Source organism: Ixodes scapularis, unplaced genomic scaffold (assembly GCF_016920785.2).
Source record: "Ixodes scapularis isolate PalLabHiFi unplaced genomic scaffold, ASM1692078v2 PGA_scaffold11__112_contigs__length_91849675, whole genome shotgun sequence".
NCBI classification, from domain to species: Eukaryota; Metazoa; Arthropoda; class Arachnida; order Ixodida; family Ixodidae; genus Ixodes; species Ixodes scapularis.
The window spans coordinates 647237-673380 of NW_024609837.1; the positions used below are offsets into that span (position 1 = coordinate 647237).

The window sequence follows — 26144 nt, forward strand, 5'->3', positions numbered from 1 at the left end:
GGTGACCTCGGCAGAAACGGCGTTACTTAGCCACGTCGGAAGATAAGCGAACATCGCTGACTATGAACGACAGTCGCCTTTGGTTCATCGCCCCTCCCTGCGATCACAACTTTCGCAGGTCACAGGATCTAAAACTAGAATGTTTTTCAACTTGTTTTGATCGCTCGCCCAAAGTTAGCCCGCTTCTCATTTTCATCCAAATCGCTTTCGAGTTTAGGCGGGCTATTTCTCGGGATATTACGGTAGGCTTCTCCCATCGGAGATACTTTTCTGAGACAATAGCGAGTTTTAGTAGACCGTGTTTGCTGCTCCGCTAAGCCCCTCCGCTACCCGGAACTCACAGCCAAGGCCATCGGCGCGCAGGCGCAGTGGCGGTTCCTTCGTAGCGGAGGGCTAGCGAAGGGGAAAACACGGTCTACTAAAACTCCCAAATGAAGCCAAATCTATGGGCTTCCGTGCGCTGGCGCACCTTCTTTCACTATGCATGACACATTCTTCTCTCCTGAATGGTCACAAAACGTTGTCCCTTGTACAGGTAAGAAATCAGACAGTTAAGACCAACTCAACTGACTGACTTCGCACCACCGTAGTGGCGTGACTTGAGTTGGTCTATAAAAAAAACTTTAGCGTCTACCTTTTCCGTAAAACACTCGGGACAGGTAGTCGTTGAGGTTTACGGAAGCAACTCGGCAATTTGCGCGGGTTAAAATATGTTAAAAAGACTGTCCTGTGGTACTGAGCCAGGTGAAACGTCAAGCTCCGTGCCGGCATTGAAACCTACTCTTCTAGGTCTAAAAAATTCCTAATTGTGCTTTGTGGGAAAGTAGACGCTCCAGTTTTCCTCTACAGACCAACTCAACTGCATGACGTCACTGGAGTGGCACTGCTGTGGACACTGAACATGCGCGGTGCTTCACCTCGCGCGGGTTTGGTTTGTGCGCACGCGCAGTGTGGCCTAACGAGAGCTGGTTTGTAAAAAGCGTCTATAGATCATTAGTGAGAACCTATTAGTTGTATAAAGATTTGCATCTTGCCTTCGGCGTTTTTCTTTTTAAAGGAACATAACCGAAATGTTTACGAGCGCTTTTGTTTTTAAATTAAAGCGGGGCAGCTACTCATGCCTCGTAACGCCGCCTTGACTCACATTTGGTTTTAGTGAGAATATAGATTCCCTTTCTTCAAGATCGGGGCTAACTACTGGTATGCAGCGGTTCCATGAAGCGGGCGTCGTGGCATTGGGTTATAAGGAGGAGTGGCCGGCTTCCTGGCAAACTAAGGAAGGGCGGCGTTCAACCCTTGAACTTGTCGGTGTTGAGCCAGGGCCTGAAGACGGGCAGCACGGTCGGGTAGTGGGTGCCCTTCTTTCGCTGGAGGGTGCCGTCGCTGTTGCGGATCGGGTAGGTGGCCATCATGATCGGCAGCTGGAGCTTGATCTCCTTGTCCGGACCCTTGGGCGTGATCACAAACTACGTAGAGAAAGAGGCGAGCACTGGGTCTCAGTGTCTTCGGAATGCACCGATAAACCCCGAGAGATATCCCCTGACACCGGTTTTATCCCAATCGGGACAAACTCGACAAAACACCTATAGGAAATTTCCTCGAATAAGAAGAAAACAATGTCGGAAAAAAAGTATTTTCCTGCGATAGCAGTGAGCGAAAAACTTGGCGGGCTTCCCGCTGTCGACCGCGCTCCCTATCGACGCCGGCCATTTTCGGCCCAAAGATTCTCCATTGACGCTGCTCGACTCTGACGTCACGCCTCGGATCACGTGTTACCTGGCGACAGCTGAGACCACGACGCGACATTGCCAAGTCCCGTCGCACAGTGAGGCCAGGCGACCTAATGACGTCAGGTGACAGCGGGAGTCACATGATGACCTCACTTGTGACGTCATGTCACCTGACACCATGACGGCACGTAGAAACGTACCCTTGACACTACTGATTAGGGAAATAATAAAAACAAAGCGTTTTCGCTAATTGCGCCAGAAGGGTTCTCGGGCGATAACACAAATAAAGCTAGCTGGGTGGTAAGCCTGCGAAACCTCGGGCATGACATTAGATGGAGCTACGCGCTTGAAACTTGAGTGCACGATTTCGGAAGCGTTCTTCAGGGACCACGAGGCGGTGTCAGTTCAGGCGGCCACACCGACGACAGGGAACGGTTCATGAATACGGATCAAGTTTCGTCGTTCCCTCGATCTTGAAGCTTTGGCGCTCGATTTTCGAAATGTTCATTTACCACGAGGCGGTCCTAGTTTGTGTCCAATAAAATTGCTTAACAGGTTCCCGAAATGCTCTCTACTTAATACACCGTCGTGGGTTACAAAAAGCCACTGCATTTTAGTACGGTGTGGTACTCGCTTTGAAATGGAACACCTATGCGGACTCCACGATGCACGCTCCCACCTTCAGTGTTCCTTCAGTCCATCTGCTCCGCAATCCCACCTTAGCGGCTCTGACGTTGCAGCTCACCTGACGCAGTGTTTCACCTTACGGGTAGCGTAACTGTTCACCAATTGTTTCTCCAGCTTCATTTTGTGTTCTGGAACACAAAGCCAAGACGGAACGGATGCGAGGCTTTTTGCATTTTCTTCGGAGGCTACACCCTTTATATAGCATCACTTTCTCTGTATTCGGATCAGGCGCATGTTACCTGGATGTTTGGCTATCCCATGACCGTTTCTGATATTCTGATCTTTTTGTCCCTAAAAACGCCGATTTGTTCGTCCGACACCAAAACTAGACGCCGAAAAGTGTGCTCCACTCTAGTACTGTGGTCACAGAGTAGATCGTTATCATGTTTTTCGATGATGCGCTCTTATTTTGAATATTGAATGATTTATTTCGTTCCTTTTTGTTTTACAAATGCAGGTGGAAGTATACTTAATGACGACGGGAGTCGTTTTTCATGATCAGGGAAGTACAGAATAAATTATGCTTCCACCTGAGATGGGCTTCTACTGGCACCCTACAGGTACGTTCACTGCGTGTTTGTGTGTGTCGTGTGCCAGGACGTGCAGAGCTCATAGCCATCGACACGACCCCTTCTCTCTTCTCCCTGTTTTCTCGCATAATAAAAGTGTCTTACTACTATTACAAGTATTGACATAAAGACGAAGCACACTACGCTCGAAAAAGAGTATGCGAGTACGCTTTCCCGCAAAACACAGAGACAGCCCACCATTGCTAAAAGTGCGAGGATCTCGGCGAATGATAAAGCTAATATACGATGAGAGTGAAGGAAAACAAAAAGCGATTTGCACCAGGACAGTCAGCATGTGAAACATCGTGCTCATTGTCCCTAAACGCATCGCACTTTTTATTTTGTTGGTCTAATGGTAATCTCAGCTTCGTGTTTCGCTGGCACGCGTCTACTGTTCGCCACCGTGATTCCTCGTCGTCTCGTTTTCGGCAGAAAAGTGAACTCCCAGGCCTTTTCTGAAGAGTGTAGGCGGAGCGCCAGTTCATCTGCTTCTCTCGCAGGCGTTGTGGTGACGTCAGAACGCCGAACTCTGATCGGCTCTGATTGATGGAAAGTGGGTAGACCTCAATGCAGCTTGCATTGAAATCTAATACCCACCATTCTTCAAACAGAGCCAATCAGAGTTCGGCGTTCTGACGTCACCACAGACCCTAGCAAAAAAAGAAGAGACGAACTTGCGTTCCGCGCAGTCGCTGAGAGCTTAAGAATCGCAGGGCACGGCTCATCATGTCCACGCTTCTTGCGTCGTGACGGGTTGTTCGGCGTTGTTGTCGGTGGATGCCGCAATCTGATTGGCTGCTCAGCGATAATGAGATGCTCGGGACCCTCGCCACGCACTGTGAGCACAGCCCAGGTTCCTTGTCCCCTATTCCGAGTGGTCAGGTGACTCACGTATACGTCGTACTGGATCCGTATGAGGTGGCAGCCTCTGAGGTTGGTGGGCGGCAGCGGCGGGATGTAGAGCATCTCGTTGCGCCACTGGTCGGTCACTCCTGGCTCCACGCGGCCTTTCTCCAGGAAAGCCAGCTCCCGGGTCTCGGCCTGGACCACCTTGTTCTTGGCCGTGTACTGGATCGTCTGCGGAGGAAGCCGATCATTCGTCAAGCGTATCCTCCGGGTAGCGCAGTTTCTTTCCGGTCGAAATGTGTTTCCTTTCTTGCCCGGGGAATCCGGGGCCTTGAAAAGGCCCGAAGAAGCACAAGGAAGGGCCAAACTTTGACCTTTTGGCCAGAGTCTGGGTGTCTTGACCCCTAACTCGTCAAAGAACTGCCGAAAGTAGGCTTCACTGCCGGTAGTTTGGCTGCCATCTGGCGTCTTTGAGTCTAAGCTGAACAGATGCCAGAGGTGGGCGTCACTATTTTTTTTTTTATTTTTTATGTGGAAATGTGGTGCCCCATTGCCGGACAGGTGCCATATTTAGGCTTCGCTGCTGGCTTTTTGGTCGTTATGCATGGCATCTTTTGTCTCAAGTCTGGCACTTTGGCAGTTATGCGCAGAGCCAGGAAAAAGCAGCAGAAGCAACCATGAAAAGTATTCTGGCGCTAACGCCTCGAAGCAAACCTGTATCACTCCTAAGTTAAGCCCCTAGAATTGCCAAGCTTGTGTCAAGTTAAGCGCTACTTTTGCACGCTACCTGGGATCTGTAACACACTGCGTCGGACGGCTCCACGAAACGCCCCTTCCCTTCCAGTAAGCCGCGTTCCGCCATCTTGATGAACAACGCCCACCACCTTTGTCATTGGGTTACGCGCCGACGCATTGCTACTGTCGTCGTTTTTGGTGTTGGTGAAACACCGAAGCATGGCGAGTGGTTCTGTTGAGGAGAGAACTCGGTGAGTACAATGGGGGAAGTATTGGGACTACATGAGTTCAAGCTTATACCAATTTGCTTCCTTTCCGCCAAGGGGTCCACTTCTCAATCGCCGGCCCGTCTTAGGTTCAAATAAAGACCGGTATGTAAGAAACTAGAGTATTAGGTGATGCTTTCTTGGGTGTTCGACTACCCAGGCGGGCGTGATTTATTATGAGTCAAATTATCGCAACCGAACTGGGAAACATTGCCTCCGAACACATGCGGCTCAAGTTCATCAACATGGCGCCTGACAAGATTTCCAGCCGGGAGTACGCCACGTGAAACCGCCCTATAAGCAACACCATCTGGTAACGAGTCCCTAGTGCTCGATGTACGGCGTTTCTTACCAGAGGCTAGAGTGGTGCACGGATTAGACCGGAGTACTGCGTCATCGTGGGCTGGAACTCATGACGTCATTGATTTCAATCGGTGACGTCACGCGATCCTGGCGAAGGTGGCGCAGCACTCATGTGCAACCACTACACCGTGTTGGCCTACCGTATACGTGACGTAGAACACTCAGGCCGCGTTATATATCCATAAAATCTGCGTGTTTAAACATCCAAATGTGGCATACGTCTATAATCCGTTTGGCACCAAGTTTGTGCGGAGCTGAGGCCGCGAGCTGATGGACATGATCAACCAGTGCCAAAGGTCACGGCGCTCGTTACTTTTGTACGCTTGCTCTCATTGGCCCAACCGATCCTTCACAAAATCAAACAGCGCAACATGATGCATTGACTGTGGGTGGTGCACAATGCACGCACGGTGCTATGCGGGATTCACAGTGCACAAGATTCGTGTTGGATGAGGCCGCGCTCTGCGGAAAACAAGCTGGAGAAAGTTTTGCTTTCTCGGCAAAGAGAAGCAGAAGCTCCTTGTGCCGCCCCGAAAAGTCGTTGCCATTAGCGCTAGCGTCACCGTCGGTATGATTTCCTGCGTTACGCGCAATCCCTTTGCAAGTGGCGAAATGAACTGGAAGGAATTACCACATAAGGTTGTAATGTGGTAATTTGTTGTTCTCTTAAAAAAAAAAATAAAGATGATTCCATAGGGGTCTTTTGACTTTATCGCTTTGCACGTGGTGGCCACGAAAGAGCGAAAGAAAAGGGGGCTCCCACCTCCGTGAGCACGGCCCTGGTCTTGCGTATGGTGACCCGGCTGTTGTTCTCTATGCTGGCGAAGATGGCGATGCTCTCTCCCGGCACGTAGCCCCCTTTGTCGAGGCGGACTCTGCAGGACAGCTTGCCGGACGAGATGCAGGCTATGCCCACCGTTTCTTCCACCTCGCAGTGGAACGGTTGCTTGAAGAAACAAAGAAAACGCAGACTCTAAAGGACGCAACTAGTTAAATAGTACGCGTGTATGCTTAGACATAGTAACTTCGGTCCTTATGCAAATGAGGAAAATTCGAGTATCCACCGTGAAAAATCAAGTGAATCACGATATGCATCACTTCTTCAAATCTGGGGTCATCTTCGATCTGACGCAAATGACCTGGTGTCTTCATAAGGATAGCAACCAAACAATATTGCGAAATATTGATGTTCGAAGTTTTACTATAGGCAATTGTGGAACGTTAAAAATTATAATCAATTATAAAAGGGTTCTTAGCAAGCTGTCAGCTGCTCACTTGTTGATACAAACATGCTATTGGAAACATTCCGTAATTTTTGTGCAGCCCGCGATTTTTCGTTGCCCTCTGAGCTGGCTGCCAAAGCTAATTCGTGGTAGGACCGCGCGGAGACCTCGAGTGGCCCTGTCTCGGATGACTCAGTCAATCTTTCCCACTGTTCCTTCGGAGCACCTCATTGCTGTCACCATGCGTATAGTTGATGACTACAGTCACTGAAAGGAACGCACGGCGGGGCCTATTACAATTACGTTTCTTGCTTCGTGATGTTTTCCTCGGTGTTCTTATCACCTGATGCGACAGTCTCATTGGCTGTTTAGCGATAACATGACGCTCGAGATTTACCAAGCCCTGCATTTTTTGTTAAGCTGAAAATGACTATACGAGCGTTATCAACTCTTTCGAGTCATTAGTTTTATTTTTGACATACATCACCATAACCAAAATTTGGTATAAAATATTTACATAACCATACGCAGTACCGGAAGAAAACTTTCCCCTTTTAATTCAAGGACACTAACTGCTCTGAAAACAGTCGTAAACTCTCAGCCTAACTGAGTTGGCGAAACGGTTCCTTAGCGTAGATAACGCCGTAGTGATAACGGGATTGCATGCCGCCGTGCAATTCCCAGTAATTTCTCCATGATCACACGCGCAGAGCACTATATGCAGTTGTCAACTTCCCGGTTCTCTCGACGTCTATTCAGAAGGAAACGTCCGACGTACGCCGTTCGAGAAGATTCCTTACCCCTTATCTCAGGTAAACTTAATGAGACAGGATGCGCTGGAGTATACGTTCAGTAGCATCGGTGATTTTGTGAATGCATACCGTAATTGTGTCGTGTGCATCTTTTGACAGCGGGAAGTTAATGAACCCCAGTGGGCGCTTGCTGCATGTTTTTTTCTGGAGGTGTGAATTTAGCCAGTGCATTATGGCTAGTATGCATGGCGTCTTAAATGTGCGCCACGCAGTAGTGAATACGACTGCATGCCGTTACGATGCTCATGCGAATAGAAGCGGGCGGGGGTCGGGGTTAATTCAGCATCCCCGAGTTCTGCAGCGCAAATTTGTACTCCCCGTGCTCCTAGCTGCGGTCCCGGTTAGCACACTGGGTGGCCGATCGTCTACCGTACGGACAGGGGATTACCGTGAGTAGGTTGGGTTCGAGGTTGAGGTCAATGGGGCTCATGACTATGAAGACCTGCTGGTTCTTGTGGGTGAGGCCGCCGGGCTCCTTGAGGGCCGCCTTGCAGAAGTACTGCACCCAGCCGTGCTTGCCCAGGAACGTCGAAGGGAGGCCCAGGGGAAGCCCCAGCTTGAAAGGGAACGAATGCACACCGGGGGACAGGAACACCACGCGCTGCGTCTCGCCTGGGGGAGGAAATAGAACGTCTTGTTTGTAAGACAAGATTGGAACTGCTTTGTCTCCTAATACCTGGATAGAGAGGATGTGCGTGCTCTACTCAGGAAGAATTGCCGCTTTTAAATAGTAATGGTAAACTTTTATTTGAAATTCGCAACATCAAACTTGCCATAGAGGCTCAAAAGACGAGTTCTGAGCTCGTATGGGAAGCGCGCGACAAGACAGTGGCGTCGCGGTGCGGTTCCCAGCTGAGTCGTTTGGCGGGGACATCAGTTGGATCGGCGCGCCCCCTTTAGGTGTCGCACGCTTCCAATATACAGAAGCGCTGAGGATGACTAACGGAGGTTCGTGGCTGACGCTAAGCTTTGAGTGTTAGTTCACGACGAAGACTTCAAGTCTTCGGTGGACTTCAAGGCATTGCTGTTTTTTTAAAGGGACACTTTCAACCGGCTGTGGGCTTCGAAGAAAAACCAGTTGATGTAGGTTTCCCGGATCGAAGGAACGACGAATCGTAGTGCTGGAATGTCGGGCGCTGACCCACAAGAAGGGACGGATTGCGGAATGGAGACTAGTAAGAGTAAGATTTGTAATCCTTGTGCTTCCGGTAGTGTTTGTTGACCATGTACATTCTTTTCTGCCTCAGCAAAGCACTCGTGCTTGTCGGTCATAGATTTTATTTATTTATTGATCCTTTGGGAGGGAGGATGGCACAAGGCCGCTGTGGGGGTAAGGGGGTTGAGGGAGGGGGGGGGGGAGTGTCTGGTTTTTTCGAAATTGGCATCAGTTCTGCCGTCTTTGGTCTTCGGTGTCTTCTGCAGCACCTAAGTCATGCAGGCTATCCTGGAGCAATCGAAAGGAAAGAGTAAGTCAGCCTACACCATCCTGGTCAGACCGCTAATGCTACCAAAAGTGGCGAGAAGGTGTCTATTGGCTGGTTGATCGAAGAGGTGTTGAACGAGGGTTGCATGGTCATAGATAGTATTTACATTTGTTTCATCTCAAGTGCATGTATATTCGATCGCTTTACATGAAGGGGTGAGGAGAGAAGGAAGTCAAAAATAAAGCATAAAACATCGGTATAACATAAAGTCACGAGTTATTAAACTGAAAAAAAAACTTACTAAAAATAATAAATTCTGGACACTCCTAAGTATTTGTGTTACAATGGTCGCAGTATTAATCTTTGTTGATTCAGGAAATATATTAAAAAGTGAAGCTCAATAACAAAAAAGTTTTGCATCTTATAAGGTAGACTTGACACAGAAAAAAAAAAACTCGGGACAAAGGACGACGGACAAATAATGTAGTATCTCTAGCAACAAACAAACTAACAAACAGACAGACTATCTTGAGAAAATGATCAGTACGCTAGGTACGGAATATTTAGAGTTGACTTGACACAGAAAGAATAAAACTAACTCGGGACAAAGGACGACGAACATAAAATAAATCCCTAGCAAAAAAAAAAAAAAATGAAAGTTGTTCACAACTTCCTGTAACGCCGAATTAGAGCGCAGCTCTTGAGGAGGAGGAGGAGGAGGAGGAGGGAAGGGTACTGAGGGGAAAGTATATCCTTCCTCCCTCCTCCTCACCTCCTCATCCTGCCTGCTACTGCTCCCTCCGAGCGGCGTTGCCGTCGCCGTCGGCATAACCGTGAGGTCACGTGACCCTCGTGACGTCACGTGACCATCGAGACCTCACGGGGGTCACGTGACCTCACGGTTACGCCGACGGCGACGCCACTCAAGCCGGAAACGGGCGCCTACGAGCTGCGCTCTAAAACAGTTTACTTGGACATGATGATCACTACGCTAGAGGTTACTTTTCCTCGTTCAAGTAAAACAACATTGGACAAAACATCTTTGCTCATTACAGAGTTGAGAGATTCAAGAAATTTCGGCAAAAGCTTGGTTAATTCTGCTATCTTAATTGTTGTCATACCAAAATGACATTGCAAAGAATCATCACGCCCTCGAAAAGGGCTTGATGACTGTTTGGATGGACAGACTCCCACTGAAGCAGCGAACAGCTTTCACACACGTTTCAACGATACTTTTCTATGAACTCCGTTTACACCGAAACATTAACGCCTGACCACACGAAAAAAAAAGACAGGTTGAAAGATACAGTACTGCACTAGAAAAAAACAAAAAAAACACGAGTTCGCTTTCCTGCAGCGGAGAGAGCCAATCACGTAAATAATTGAAAAATCACAGCGAATAACGAAGCTCAGAATGCGATTAGACAAAAAATGCGATACGCGGTGGGACAACGACAACGACGTTTCACTTGCTCACCTTCCCTCCGCAAATCGCATTTTGCAGATCTAATCATCTTTCGAGCTTTGCCAATCGCGGAGATCCTTTATTGTTCGCCGTGATTGGCTGTTTGTATGTCTTACAGGAAAGTGAACTTACACACACTTTTTTAGGGTGCGTGGATGGTTGTCTCTGATGGCCTGAAAGGCGACTTTTTGTTGGCAGACAAAAAGTGTTTGTCTGTGTAGTGAGACCAGGCGTCTGAACTCACCCTTGGGCGTGCTCTCTCCTAGCAACCTCATCCGGAAGTCAATGTAGTTCTCCCTGTCCGACGTGTTCACCTTGGACTTGTCGGTCAGCCGGACCACGCCCTCGCCCACGATGTGGAAGAAGAGCCCTGCGACAGTGATGACGTCACGCGACGCACTGGCCAATAAAAAAAAAAAGAGAGGTCATGCCGTGTCTCCTCAAACGGCCCGTGCACTGCTTATGATAAAGACTCCGGGTTTTTCGAGTATAGAAAACACCAGTGCGTCTGCTTTCTTGCAGAACACTCTCATAGTCTGTCCTATGGTCAGGGACAGTTTAAGAAATGTAGGGGGCGTGGCGACGAGTTCCAAGTATCTTAAAATTATTACGCGGTTAATGGGACGGTGACATTTGCCGATGACAACTCCAAGAACTCATCGCGAAGGCGAAGGAGGAAGCGCGAATGAGATAATCCAAACCATGCTCTTCTCACTGCGGTCAACGACTATTGTAGTTTGCTTGGAAACGTGACTTTTTGAGCAATAATTAAAGTCGGCAATGTGACACTTGTGAGAATCGGCCCCGCCATCACCGTGAGTGGACGCGGGAACAGGACCGAGCTTCATTTTCTTTCCATTGCGTGTTGGCGTTTGCACGTGTGCCCCTGTGTGTGGGTGAACTGGCGACGCTCGTGCGAGCTGGGGCAGGGGACGTTTTGAGAAGAGAAGAAGACGAGGACAGCACGTGCGGTAACCTTTTGCAGGACATTCGAAAATGAGCTTCACTTGTAAATAGACGTGTTTTTTTTCTTCCCCCTATCCGCGGAGTCCTGTCTGATTTATTCTTCCGTCAGCGACCATCAGCTGCCTCCGTCGTCGGGTCCCGGCGCAATCTCCAAGAAAGAACATCTTCACTACACTGAACATAGCATGACGATGTGGAGCTACATGCCTGTGATAGCCTTCAAAAATGAGCTTTACATCTGAGATATTTCCAGAATTGAGCGTGGATCTTTTTTTTTTTTTTTGGGGGGGGGGGGGGGGATAGCTTATAGATGTAGCTCTGCACATAGGCTTAAAAATGCGCTGAAAAGTTTTAAACGCTGTTCGAGCGCAGCGTGTACTTAAAAAAAGAAAAGTGATCGAAGAGCCAATTACTGGGATCTACGGCCAGTGACGAGGCCAGAAAAAAACGTATTAATTAAGGGCCTGCGATGTGACACTACGATTTGTTGCAACAGAAAATTAAAGGGAAATTACGCTCGCCCTCCTCAAAAATAAATCCGAGCACAAAAATTCCTCTTTCGGTTCTCAGTGGGCCTTGACAGAACAGTCACTATGCAGCGCTTTGTTTTTTGTGCGACCAGTTTCGTAGATAGGGTACAGGCAGATCAGTTCCCCGTAGTTTGTATGTTGCGAGATAAAATAACGTTCGACACACGAGACCTAATATCCTTCGTTATTTACCTACGCGTGACTTCGCAGATAGCAGTGATTGACTCTTCGGCTGCGTAGCGTAGATGCGCATGAATTATTCGGAGTGATGCGTAAGGTTGTATGACTAAATTAAATGGCGAGTCTATTCTATCAGTCTGCAACTCAACTGTAAAAACAAGAGGTAAGCCAATTTGTTCCTTCTGTTACGTTAGTATGCGGACATCAAAAGTTGGTCTTCCGCAGGGGTTGCGGTGACGTCAGAACGCCGAGCTCTGATGGGCCCTGATTGGAAGCATAGTGGGTAGATGCTATGGCTGCACGGCTTGAGGTCTACCCCCTATTCTTCCAGTGGGTGCCAATCAGAGCTCTGCGTTCTGTCCTCACCGCAACCCCTGAGCGAGAAGGAGACGAACCTGCGCTCCGCATACACTCTCTGACGGCTTAAAAGACGCGGGGCGCGGCGAGTCTCAGGCATCGAATTATGGCTCCGCTGCCAATCAGATGGCGGCATCAGCCGATGAGAACACCGAATAACCAATCACGAGGTAGGAAACGTGAAAATAACCATCCAAACTGCGTTTCTTTAGGTGCTAGTGGCCATAGGCATATACAGTCATGTCTCGTTAATATGGAGCCCGTTAATATGGATACCGCGCTATATGAATACCATTTTCGGGGACAAACTGGAAAAATACATGAAGTTTTGTATCGTTAATATGGACAACTTACATTATGGACAATTTCATGGGGGAACGGAGGCGTCTATATTAACGCGACATCACTGTATATCCTATCTACTGAGAAAGCCTGGCAGATCGCCACAAGAAGCGGCCGCCGAAGTGGAAAAGGGGGAGCGGCACACAACGGATCAGCAAAGAGCCACGTGGAGCATCTCCAATGCGGTCATTCACAGTACGTCGTTGCTTCTGTTCAGCCGCCTTCTCTTCAGTTGGCTCCTTCAGTTGGTCGCCCCGTCCCGCGACCCGTGCATGCGCGAGATGAGCAGGACGGCACGCGTACCGCACTTTCCCGCTCACTGAGTCTTTATCCATAGCCTCCTACATACTGACCAAGCCTGGCAGATCACCGCGAGAAGCGGCCGCCGCCGAAGTGAAAAAGGTGGAGCGGCAGACAACGGATGACGAGAGCCCCTTCATGTTTCAAAAGTAGCGCAAGGTGCGTCGATGCACGAGGCACGCGCGACGTGCAGCCCTTGGAAAGATCATGGCGGCTCAGCGCAGCACTGAGCTAGACTTCAGACGCCATGTTCTTACCAGAAGTGGAGCGCGGCACGTGTCTCGAGCATTTCCACAACAACGAATGGCGACAATTTTCCCAGGATAGAGCGGCTTTACGGATGAGAGGAGAGCCACGCATGTCTGGCGCCCCGCTGTGGCGAGACGCTAAAACACACTTCTCCCGAGCGAACAAGTGTGTGTTTCGGGTCCTCGCCGCTGCGAAAGCTGTGCGTTGACGTCCAGGTTCCCCGAGAAGTGGCCCTTTGATGCTCTGTGCTACCAGATCCCCGCGCTCCAAATCTGCGTCCGGGCACTCTATGTCTCCGTCGTCCAACTGCCAGGCTTTATGAGTATTGAGGAGGCTATGCCATAGGTTAAAGGAAGATATGCTTTGTTAGTCTGGAATTGAACAATCAAGTGCGAGGTAAAACCTTTCTGAATAGTACGATTACACCGGCAAGTTCAGAAGTACAATAAATATCCCTCTCGGAAAATAGTTTTACTTCTGGCCAACGAAGAACAACGCAGCACAGCCCATTAAAAATAATTCCCATTTCCGCCTAGCTCGCAGAACTCTCCCACCACCTTGCTCGGGGCTCAGTCGAGAACAAGCCGTTTTATTTAGACAGCTGCAGACGGGCTCACTCCCCAGCCCGTTGCTGATGCATAGAATGTATCCCGAGGCGCACCCGACAGACAAGTGCAGAGTCTGCCGAAGGGAGACGGCCGGCTTCGCACATATGCTGTGGGATTGTATCAAGTACCCGGAAGAATCAAAGTCTGGGAGCATCCCGCTGCGACTTGAAGCAGCCGCAGGGAGCGATAATCAAGAACAACAACTCTGGGCCGTCCAGCAGGTCATCGGGGCGCTGGCCCGGCAGGGACCCAGCGCCCAGAAGACGATGTAGGCCCCGTCCGGAGCGCGCGCGCAAGCGCGCGTTTTACTGCAGGCTAAAATAAAGTTTACCCACTCCACTCCATAGCAATGTCGAGGCAATACATGCAGCCGAAATTAGTGATACCATGTCGTTGCTAAGCAGCCAGTAACTATAACTACGAGACCGTTCGCCAGGGATAAAATAAAATTGCTCAAGATTTTATCGGCTCCAAGTAGCGCATTGCTATCACTTCTCAAATCCAGTTCGACCGAACGCTAAGCCTGCATAAGTGAGCATTGTTCATTTGGTGTCAGATTTTAGAAACAGGAGTCCTTAAACTATAGGCCAACCGGGCTTTTGGCCAAACAAGGGTCTTCTGCCACTACAGTAGCTACGCGTAAGAGGAATGCTATCGAGGTCCTACTGTCGCGCACAATCAGTGTTCCCAATCGGCTTTCTCGAATATGCCTAACGAAGGGCACGCCACCACTCTGCTTGCTGGAAAAGACAGAACTCTAGAGTCACCTTGTTGACGTTCAAAACAGTAGAGTAATGGTCCTGAATCCCGCTTGTCGCTCACCAACAAAGCCCAAAAAACTCCGCAGAAAAAAAAAAAAAAATGGCGGCGCCAATAGGCCAATTCAATCACTTATAGACAATAAAGCCCGAGCTCTTCGTTTTAGAATGTCAGCTACGTCAGAGCCCTTATTAAAGCCAAGCATCAACAGCCAGCAGAGAGTCTTCACCACCGAGTTCGGGCGACGATGCTGATGACGTTCGCCAAATTGGCCGGGTATGCAACGTTTTCTTTCTGCGTCGTCATCCCCGTTGTCGTTTAAACTTCCGAAGATGGAAGCGTGTTGTAGGAATAGGTCTGATCACATATAAAAAAAGGATTACGCGATATGACGATGGAACTTTATCAGACGGCAGAGGGCTCGAGGACAAAGAAAAGCGAGACAGCGGATTTGCGACGTAGAAGGTCGTTGGATATGCGGAGTCTAAAGTCACTAAATGTTCCAAGACTACCGAATTTCATTCAGTCCGCTTACCGGAAATCAATACCTCAGAACACAGTTTTGATTGGCTGGTTTAGCCCGTGGGGAAAGTTATCAGTCGCCCATTTTAAGAATCGGTTCGAAAAAAAACAAAAAACATAAAACGTTTTTGCGCTACCACGGATACGGCGGGTGCACACGGGTGGGAGCTCAGCGCATCGTTGAGTTCGGACCGAACGGAAGGTGCGTTGATTTTCTCTAGCTTTTTTTTTTTTCATATCAAGTAGCCGGTAATCTGGTTCGCCAAAGAAGGTTGCCAGCTCGTGTGCTCGCTCCGGTTGCGCTAGGGCTGCGTTTCAAACTCTACGCCTCAGACGCTAAGCCTTACACTCGACTTCGATGTGTTTCGAGGCGAGAGAGAATAGGGACAGCGACGAGCAAGTCACGGACCGCTCGGAACAAAGGAGGGAAAGGGGCGGTGCAACGCTATTCAATTGGAATGTGTTTCAATTTGCACGAGCTTACTGCCATGGGTGGGACTCAAGGATCCTCGCACGCAACGCCACAGGCCAAGAAACTCCTTTGTCGCGGCGTCATTTCAAGGACACGAGCGAGCGTTTTCATTCAATCTCTCCTTCGCAAAACCTGATGACGTAGCTTGGCGGTCGCAGTACCACCCAGTGACGATATGGAATGCTGCTCACAGACTGTGGCCCGTGTTCAATCGCTGGAATGAGCGACAAGAGCCGAACCATAACAATATCTGGAACTGAGAACGTGTCCTGTGCCTTGCCAAGCCGAGCGCGAAGCTATAGGATCAACTTTGGCGGTATATAATCGGCTCCAGTTCACGTGGCCGCTTATTTTGGCTGCGAGTTGAGGGGCTGAGCGCTGCTCGTTTTTCTTTAGTTTTTTCTGCGACTTCGATTGCTTGGGGTGAAAAACGAACGTGTGTTTCACAGGTCATTAACGCCAGGGATCCATTCCCCAGAGAAAAAGCCATTTGCATGAGATATTTCTCGTGTCCAATAAACATATATGAATCATACAGGATATATAAGAACATATAAGAATATATAAGAACTATATAAGATATATAAGCACATATGAGAAACATATAAAAAACTTGTGAAAAGATTCTCATAAGTTTCTTATATGGTTCTTATATGTTTTTATATGCTCTTCAACCCTTGCCACCGAATGGGCCCATCCAACAGCACGGAAGCATTTGTGTGCACGTTCATCGAGTTACCGATCGCACGTCAAACCCCAGCCGCGGTCGATCCGACGAGCATCGCGGCCATGTTCTTTCGAGTTTATCACGCCAAGGTTGTCGAGTTAAAACAATGCAAATACTCCCGTGCGTTCTTGTTCTTACGTCATTTGGTCGTCACAACCCGACAAGTGACTGTTAGCGGCAAACAGAGGCGCTCTAGTTTCACGAACGATCCCATGGCAAAGAGCGTTGAATCGCCACGAGCAATAAAGCCCATGGGACAGCGAGGTGCCTATATATGTAGGGAAGTCTAAAAACTTAAAAGGCTTTTTTGTTTGCACCAGCTTTTTTGTAAATAAAAAAAGTAAGTAAAAAAGACTGCCCGAGAATATGCGGTCGCGTCCATTTCTTCAGCGCCGAAAGAAAAGAACATTGCTTATGGGGTCTACCATCGTAATCACTGCAGTGAGCAAAGGGAGCAAAGCATTATTAAAACTGCCAGAAGAAACTTTCCTGCATCATCCACGTCATATTAACAACCGGTGCACACTCCGTCGATCTCACGACTTGTCAGATATTACCGCAGAGTCGTCGACAGCGCTGTATCCATTTGGAGTCTCCTTCAGAGGCAAAGAGTACATTTCATTTGCAGCTTATGTTCACGTCAGCTTCACAAAGGATGATCCGTGCCGCAGCGTACACTTCGCATAATATTTTCCTCTCGTAATGCCATCCGTATCGGGCAGAAACAGGGAAAGCAACGACGCTAACGAGGCACAAACACCACAAGGTCGTTACCGCGGTTTTCGCCATGTTTGTTTTGAAAGGCCGTAGGGAAATACTTCGAGAAAACAATTAGAGATTTCTTAGCTAAATTTACTTTACGTCATAATTATTGAAATAATCTTTCGTATTTTATAGAATGATAATATTATTTTTTTTTCTTTTTCCTTCCATTTTCCGGAAGGTAGCCTTTCCTCCGTTATTCGCTCGTTCTAACTCCCGTAGAAAAGAAAGAAGAAAAAGAACAGGGGGAAATGGGCGGGGATTTCTGCGCCCCAACTGGGTGGACACGTCACCGCGACGTAGGGCATCGTCAGATTCTAGCTGGCCGCGTGCGTGAAGCGGAACGTTGGGGCGGAGCCTCAAACAGGAATCATTCTAGTTTGAGGCTCCGCCCCAAAGTTCTCGTTACGTGACTTTCTTGTTTGCGACCAGAATAGCCCCCCTGGAAAGTGGATTGAAGAGCTGGCACGAGAACGAAGGCTACACGCGCTTCGCTTCGACGGCACGGGGCAGCGACTGCTGCGCCGCGACTCGGTTCTGAAACGAAGTTTGCGAGTTTCGGTGCTTTTGGAACATTCAGTGACTATAGACCTTTCGAGCGGCAGTCTCGAACGAAGCAATTTACAGCGGGCGTCCCTGGGTTGGAGAGTGTACGTCAGTGTTGCCCGACTGCCCTGGGCTGTGGGTTTTCTCATCGGTGCGCTGTAGCAGTCTGCGTAGGCGTGATTCCGGACGCTGGTGGCGGCTAAATTGCCGCACATTATTTTTTGTTTTGTGTTATATGGCGAATAGAATTTCTCGAGGTTTTTAAGAAAGCATCGTACAATTTTCGGGAGCAAAAACATACACATAAAAGCTATTTTTGGTGAGTCTGTTCACGACGAAACAAATGCACCTGAAATGTTTATTTAATTTTTCGTTGATTTTTTCACTGCACCATACACTCATTCGTGTCATCCTGCAAAGGTCTTAACTGTCGAAAATGTTTGTCCACACACGATAGTCGAACTGTATTTCCGGCTCACAAAGTGAAATGCAACGAGTCTCATGAATCGAGCAGCATATGTTGTACGTACCCAACGCTTCCGCGCTATCCGAACAGGGTTTGAGAAATGTCTCAAATAACACAGCATATCCAGTATACAGTGTCGACGATAGTCGTTTCACGATGATCGGATGGAATCCGGCTTGTTCTAAAACACGTTTTAAAAATACTTTTTTTTTTTTTTTGCATTACACCGAAGTAAATGTACGAACGTGTCTATTCCGTCCTCATACCCCGTCCCAACCAAGCTATTTTTCGCGAAGACCGGGAACATAGCCGGGAAAGCTTTTCAGAGATTATATCAACGGAAACAATCCTCGAAAAACGTCGAACGGTACGCGTCGCGGGCTGCTTAACGCTCATTCTGCCGGTTTGTCACCTCGTAATTCTTGCTGCTCTGCGTAGCAACGTCCTGACCCTTCTGCGCGACGGAAATCCGGGACTTCGCCGCTGTAAGGAGAGTGCCAGAGAAAGCATCTGGAGGCTCAACTGAAACAGCTATATCGAACATCTGGTCACCGGCTGCGACAAGTGTGCGGAAACAAGGGTTGTGCACTCGATGCCTTAGACGTCAACGCCTAAACCAGATCGGCCATGGCAACGCCTAGCCATTGAATTGCTTCAGCTGAAAGGCCATGATTATGTTCTCGTGGTGGACCATTTCTCTCGATTTCTGGCAGTCGTCACCCTGAGCTCTATGTCAGCCTCAGCGGTTATCGCGGCTGCCAAGAGCTGCTTTTCCCGACGTGGGATACCGGACGTTGTCCGGACAGACAATGGTCCGCAGTTTGCTCCACAGGAGCTCGCAAGCTTTGCTCTGTCACAGGGTTTCGAGCATGAGACAAGCAGCCCTCGGTAGCCGCAGAGTAATTGCCCAGTAGATCGCATGGTGCACACGGTGAAGGATGTTTTGTACAACTCCGAAGACCCGTACCTAGCGCTTCTCACGTACCGGGACACTCCGGGCGTCGCAGGAGTTTCTCCTGCCATGTTGCTGATAGGTCGGCGGTTACAGATGCTTCTGCCTGCACTGCCGCTGCGTCTTGCATCAGTTGAGCCAAGCCACGAAAGGTTACAGGCTCAAGACTCCAAGAATGAGGTCCGGCAGGCGAGAGACTTCATTCGCCGCCACAGCACTAGCTCTCTTGGTCCTCTCAAGCCGGGTGACAGCGTCTAGGTCACGGATGCCGGCTGTCAAGCACGCGTCCTGAGCCCGGCCCAACGACTGCGGTCGTACGTCGTAGAGATTGCCGAGGGAATCCTGCAGCGCAAGCACCGGTACCTGGTGCCCTTCTCGCCGCCCTTTACAGCGAGGAAGTCCATCGCGCTTCCTGCTGCCGAGGAGCCCCCGGGACAACCACTTGAAGAAGGTCGGCTTGGGAGTTGTCAACTGCGGGCTGCTCTTCGTCCTCTCTGGATCGTGCATCTTCTCCGCAAGGTGTCTCAAGATCACACTGTGGACGTGCCATTAACCCGCAAAAACGGTTGCAGACCTGACGAAATGTGCGAAATTCTCCAGCAAAGAGCATGTCACAGGTGACTGTAAGAACGAGTTAAAAATGAGATGTTTACAGTACCCTATAACGACGAATTAGAGCGCAGCTCTTGAGGAGGAGGAGGGAAGGGTACTGAGGGAGGGTATACCCTTCCTCCTCCCTGCTCACCTCCTCATCCTTCCTGCTACTCCTTCTCCCCTCTTTTCTCCCCTTCCTCCTCGTCCTCCTTTTCCTCCCCTCCTCCTCCCCTCAATCTTCAAGCTCCCCTCCTCCTTCCTCCTCCCATTCCTCCTCATCCCCTCCTCCCCCTCCTTCTCCTCTTTCCCCTCTCCTCCTCCCCTCCTCCTCCCCGCGCGTAGCATCATGGGAAATGTCCTATAATGCACCGCGCGGGACCCTCGTGACGTCACACGGGCTAATGGTGTCTACAGAAACGAAGACATCTGTGGATGACCTGCGTCTCCCGTCGGGGTCCCCCTCTACCTCGGGAGCGGTGCAGCAGGCACCGTCTCCCAGCGCTAGGAAGGATGTAGCCGTGCCCGGATCTAGTAAGGAGCAAGGCTTGCACCCCTTGCTCCGCCCGCCGCTCTGCCCTCCCTGGGGGGACAGGGTATGGCACCCCGCCCCTTATGTACCCAGAAAAACCCTCACCTGCTATCTAAATTAACGGCATTCTTAGGGTCAGCCGCCGGCGACGCCACCGAGGAGCCCATGAGCAGAGTGGGCCAAAGTATATACATATATGATGAAGTCGGGCCCACGTCCAGGGCCAGATTGCATTCTTCCTTCCACTGGTTGATCAATAAAAACCCTTGATTATAGGGTATTAGGGGCGAAGCTCCTTAGGGTAGCCTTGTCCGTCCGGCGTCCGTGCTCACATCGATTGCCATCCCATCTGTCTTCTCAAAAAAAAAAAAAAAAAAGCAACTGCCCAGTCGACAGGATTCGAACCTGTGCGGGGAGACCCCAATGGATTTCTAGTCCATCGCCTTAACCACTCAGCCACGACTGCGGGACGAGTAGGGGCCTCTGAGATGTGGTAGTAACTCAAGAGCTGGGGATGTCATGGATGAAACGTTGCATGTAGCCGCTCAACGTCTATACAGGAGAGGGCGCTGCGGTCAAATGGGTATATAATCAATCGTTTTGTAGATCCTTGATTCAGTCTCATTTTAGCTTCATACTCAAATCATTATCACCTAGCTTGTGTTTGGCGCACAATAGCCCCTGTTGCTGCTGCGCCATAAACTCCCAATTCATTCATTTATTCCTTAGTAATTCGTGACAATATAATGTGTTCGTTTCGCTGAACGTATTTTTACTGTTACTTTGTTCCGAATTCCTCGAAATTCTTTTTTAAGAAGGCCATCTGGATTTTACAGACATCTGCTGCAAAGCATGTCTTTGCGATGAGATAGTTCCCGAATTTCACCGTTAATCCAAATATGCCTTCTTTGTCTAAAGTTTACCTGCTTGGTGGAATTTAAATAAATATCTTGAAATGGTGTCAATCATCTTCTCGTAGGATGTTAAGTGATTAGAATCAATCAATCAATCAATCACCCGGTGTTTTATTGTGCCCCAAACAGCTAGTAAGGCATTAGGAAGGTTACACTTGCATGAAGTTAGACAATCAGACTGAAATATTTTTCCACTACAAAGTGAGCGTCAGTTTTACATTTTTTTTTTTAAAATATGCGAGCGTAGTGAAGAGGCCCACGTTCAGTTAAAAACACGTGTCATACATGCCCTGCATCCGAGTAAACGGAGGACTATCTTCTACGTTTGGAGGGTAAAAAGAAACTGTAGACCAGTTCTTTCGCTGGGGAACATAAGGTGAGATTCTACTCATTAACAGGAGGGAATCAATAACAGCATCGAGCAGTTTATAAAAAAAAAAAAAACATATCGCGAACTACTCGTCTATCCGAAAGAGGCGAAATACCAACTGTATTCAAGAGACGCACGTAATCAAATAAAAAAGCTCTCCATCCATTGTGGCAATACTAAATAATTCTTACAAATCGTCGCTGTACGCACTCTAACCTTAGCATTTGACTGACGCTCAGAGCATTCTGCAGCGTAGAAGTAAAGTTCAACCTTGATGAAACTAACAACCGAAATAGGTGCAGTATAAAGCTGTAACGGCGGGAATTACGGGTAGAGCGTGTAATCACGCTCAAGAAGCGTAAGGAATCATTGCTAATTTTCAAAACAGGGTAATTAGAATTGAGGCGCGAGTCAATCAAAACACCAAGTTCACGTACAACTGAAGATCTTGAAAGGTCTGTGTCGTGCAATTTATAGACATGAACAATGACATTTGCCATATGGTAGAAAAACACAACATCATTTTTGGTGTGGTTTGAAAGCGGCGAGTTTATACAACACTAAGGGCGAATCGCATCAACATCGTTTTGTAATAGTTTACAGTGAGTAGGCGTTAGGATACTACGATAAATGTTCACGTCGTAAGGAAACTGCAGTATCTCTGAGTGACTGACACAAGTTGCAAGGTAATTTATAAAAATATTTAAGAGCAAAGGTCCAATGTTTAACCAGTGTGGTACTCCAGAATTTACCCCATAAGGATATGATTTGTATCCTTAGTAGGACACCATATTTGAGCGACCACTAAGGTAGCTGCCAAGACAGTCACAAAGACCCGAACGAAGACCGATATTAAGTGGCTTATTTAAGAATAGATTGTGATTTACGACGTCAAATGCTTTAAAACAATCAAAATAAATAACACCATCCTGGCCACGGGACCCAACTAGAGGCTTTGCGAACTCCAGAAAGGTTACAAGGTTAGTCTCAACACATCGTCCACGACAAAAACAGTGCTGATCTAGACTGAGCATTGGTACAAAATAAAAACTCAGAGGCTTAAAAACAACTTTCTCAAAAACCTTGGAAAAAGCAGAAACCAGCGTAATTGGTCTGTTATTATCGACACACGAAGAGTTTCCAGATTTGTGCACTGGCACAACCACATCATTTTTTCACGCTGATGGAAATGTACTTTTTTTTAAGGACATGTTACAAATGCACTGCAGCACAGGAGCCAAGATAACACAACACCCTTTAACAATGAACATAGGGATCCTATCTTCCCGTCATGACTTTTTCGGGGAAAGTTCTTTTATGGATGACGCCACATCATCAATCGTCAATACAGAAATTGACATAAGAAAGATAATATCAGGACAAAAGGTTGTGTGGTTAAACTCGGGGACATTGGGTTTCACTATAGATGAAAGTGTTTAGCAAATAGATTGCAGACACTCAAAGAGTGAGGGACGTGACGGGTCAGAGTCTTTAGAGTTATAGCCTCAATTCCACTGGATGGACTACTGTACCTAACATATTCCCAAAGTGGGTGAGGACCTAAAGTCAGACTCAATGAAGTCGTACAATAAGCGCTTGTCCCTTTTAATCAATCGCTTCGCCATAGAGCGATGCTTCTTGAAAAAAAGAGTACCATTTGTCCAAGCCAGACGATATATGCTCCTTGAGATAATGTGATTTCGAGGGCAGTGCTCGCCGGATGTGACGTGAGAACTACCAAGGAAATGCACCTCGAATTCTATACTTTACCGGTATAAAGCGTCCCAAGGAAGACCTCACAAATATCTGTCATCCGAGGGACAACACAGTCAACGTGAGCACATTTAAAAAAAGTGGCCCAGTCGGTATCTTTCCGGTGCTTGTACAGTCCGAAGCAGTTAGGACGTACAGAGTCAAACACCGGGGTCTGCATGTTTGAGCTAACAGGAACCGGAAAAGAGACCGTTATTAAAAGAGGAGGATATCGGTTGTCAACAGGAACGACTAGGTAGGCAACAGTGCCCTCTGAGACCGCTCTGACGTTACTCCTGCACAAATCAAGGACATTACTGGAAGCGTTTACAGCTGGGCTAATTTAATGAAGGCCATTAAAATTCACGAAATCAAGTAATTCCTGTTTACATTCAGTGCTAAGATCCGTATTGGACATGTTGAAATCCGAGTTAACACCAGGTATTATTAAAATCCCCTAAAATTAAAATAATTGTAAACTGAAAAGTCTACAATATTAGAAATGTGGGTGAGTGCATAACCTAGCGTGATAGAGGCATTACGAGGCGGAAAGCAGTACCTTCCCGATAAGCAAATTAGGTCCAATGTTGACTCGAACTTCAATCCAAACGCATTCATTAAGGTCAAGGTCAGACCGTCAAAAACACGATAACGATTTGCCTACTGGTGAAGGCACTCCTCTCTTTAGAGTAAGGTGAAACCTGTCGACTCATGATCACATCTAAAAACTCGGTAATCAGTGCTAAAATACTCAGAACAAGAACCGGTTAGCCACGTTTCAGTGATATTGAATATAAAAGAATCGAGGGCCAAAACTGATGCAAAGTGGGTGTCCGACTTTGTTGGCAATACACGCACATTCTGATAGTAGATTTGTGTACTACTCATTTTGGTACGTTATCGGTAGCCTCACAAGATGCGGGATCAAACAAAGTGCTCCAAAAAGGCCTAGACAAGCACTCTCCGGGCCACACACACGCGCCGTTAGTAAGACTGAAGTTAGCAGCGGTGGTACTTATGTTGAAAGAAGCCTATGTAATCGCTACGTAGCCTATCTCCAATGTGGAGGCTCAAGTTCACTGAGGTCCTCACACTTAGTAGACAGATGAAGCCTGGAGACGAACAGGGCACGTTTAGCAGGTGGTTGAAGCACCAAAGACACAGCACAGTCTGCGCGTGCCCAATTCAGGCGGCGGATGGCGCTTGGGATAACCGACGAGATTGTCACCTGGCTGATCCAGTTCTGTCGTATTTTCGGCAGCACTCGACACGGCAGGGGGAAGGTGACCGGCAACATTTTGGCGGTCGAGGGGCAGAAGAAGCGTTCGTGCAGGCAACCTTGTCGTTGGCAGGCCGACTCGGTGTAGCCCCAGTGGAACCGGTGGCGTCGTGCGTGGTAAGGGTTCCGGAATTTGAAATATTTAATTTAAGAAGATCGCCGTGATTGGCAGCGTTGTCATCTCGAAGGAAGTAAACCGTGCTGACAAGTTGGTACACTTTCCCAATGACAGTGCAGTGCGCCTGCGGTCTTCACGAGCCTCTGAAGACAACAGGTGCACTGCCCTTAATGGCGACACAGTTTGAGTTGTCAGAGACAGCGCTCTCAGAAACACGGGTAGGCACAAACTCGTCGAGACCAACATGATCTCGGTCACGCTTTTTCGTACACAAAGAACATTTGCGTGTGCTCACTCCGTCAGACATGTAGAAGTTGCAACCGTCCGCTTGAATGTCAAGGCACTTGCGATAGAATCGGCGCTCGTTGATGCCACTACAAGGTAGGAATTGTTGCCAATTAAAGAACTGGGCGGAGTACTTTTTGCACACGTCCTAACTCCCCGCCATTCCTTCTCGGAAAGACGGAGAGTAATAGGGATTTCCAGTCAAACCTTTATATCAAACTATCAATCTTTTTGCTATTTAATAGAGCCTTATAGTCCCGAGAGTATATATACTATCGGGTTTTCTGCTATCTCCTCTTCTAGAGCTAAAAGTAGTATAAAGTAATAGTCTGCAACATTTTTTTTTTACTATTCTAGATAATCTATCTAAACTGCTGATCCTAGTAATTATATGGTCAAAACATGATTTTGTTATTTTACCGCCGTAGTATCGCTTCCCGGGCCCGAATCACATTTTCGTGTCCGAAAGAAGAAAGTGTGTCACGGTAACATATCACTCTATGTTTTTCCTCCCCGTACGGGTGCCATATTGGCTCATGAAGTGAGAAGTAGTTTCTCTTTGACCTCCCTATTCTTGGTGAGCCAGCCCGAATTCCCTGTGGCAGGGAGCTTTAGAAAAACCATTGCCTGAATGCCTCGATTTTCTCATCTACCCACTGGCGAAACAGGCGTGCATCTTCGTACCGCCATCACGTGCGGCGTCGATACCTGTCCGCTTTGAAGAATAATTTTTCTTTCTTGAAACACGCAAGAACAATAGAATTGTGAGAGATCCGTGGAGATGAGCATGAATAATACGTGGATTGCATGTGCCAACGACGCTTATGTTGGCGAGGAGCATTTTCACTACAATGAAGCTTCATGGAAGTCTTGGCGCGATTAGATCAGACCGACCTTTTCAAAGTCTCGGAGATTTTAATGGAACAAAATGGCCCTTGTCGTGGCATCTTTCCAGGTTCGGTCGTTTGTATGTTCGTACGTTGTGTCAGGCCAGCATGCAGGGAAGGCAATGGCGGTACTCTTCAAGGATGCAGTGACTTTAGCGTCAGCAAGCGCGGACAACACGTATTATGAAAGCTCCTTTGCGGGATTGGTGTATCCCCAAAGAGGAGGAGAAGCGGCAGCGGCGAGCGCAGCAAGGTAACGATGGAGGAGACAGGGACGCGGCTGCATTGCAAGGGGTCTAGTAGCGATAGGGCAGCCGATTTTTTTTCTGGCGTCCAATGGCGAGCACCACTTCACACAAGAAGGTGAGACCCGCAGCCAGAATGCCGCAGGCGTATATCGTGCAATGGTCGATTAATGCAGATTCATGAGGAGACTCACTCAACTCCTCGGTGGAATTGTAGGATCGTTCTCTAGACATCTGTCTTTCCTCAAAATAAATGGCTCCGGTTTCGAACAGTCTTATCGCGAGATGTCGTAGCGCGCCTTTGAAAGGAAAA

The 26144-nt window shown here is 48.2% G+C and overlaps 1 protein-coding gene and 1 non-coding gene across 2 annotated transcripts in view; one reads left to right on the plus strand and one right to left on the minus strand.

Annotated features, from left to right (window-relative positions):
* LOC8030620 overlaps positions 1-26144 on the plus strand; it is a 136184-nt gene that overhangs the window by 65393 nt on the left and 44647 nt on the right. The window lies entirely within an intron of this gene.
* On the minus strand, positions 1085-16799 carry LOC121047208 (arrestin domain-containing protein 4). Its single transcript, XM_042288800.1, has 6 exons — positions 16690-16799; positions 10365-10490; positions 7620-7843; positions 5960-6142; positions 3878-4063; positions 1085-1466 (listed from the first exon to the last, which is right to left on the minus strand). The coding sequence occupies exons 2-6, from the start codon at positions 10393-10395 to the stop codon at positions 1290-1292; spliced, it is 801 nt and encodes a 266-aa protein (XP_042144734.1). The 5' UTR covers positions 10396-10490; positions 16690-16799; the 3' UTR covers positions 1085-1289.

Bases quoted from the DNA above. Each gene is read 5' to 3' on its own strand.
- LOC121047208 (XM_042288800.1), bottom strand. From the start codon at position 10,395: ATGAGGTTGCTAGGAGAGAGCACGCCCAAGG. The intron at 7,844-10,364 runs GTGAGTTCAGAC...TTCCTCCCCCAG, and splicing joins AGGAGAGAGCACGCCCAAGG to GCGAGACGCAGCGCGTGGTG. The intron at 4,064-5,959 runs GTGGGAGCCCCC...CTTCCTCCGCAG, and splicing joins CCAGGGCCGTGCTCACGGAG to ACGATCCAGTACACGGCCAA.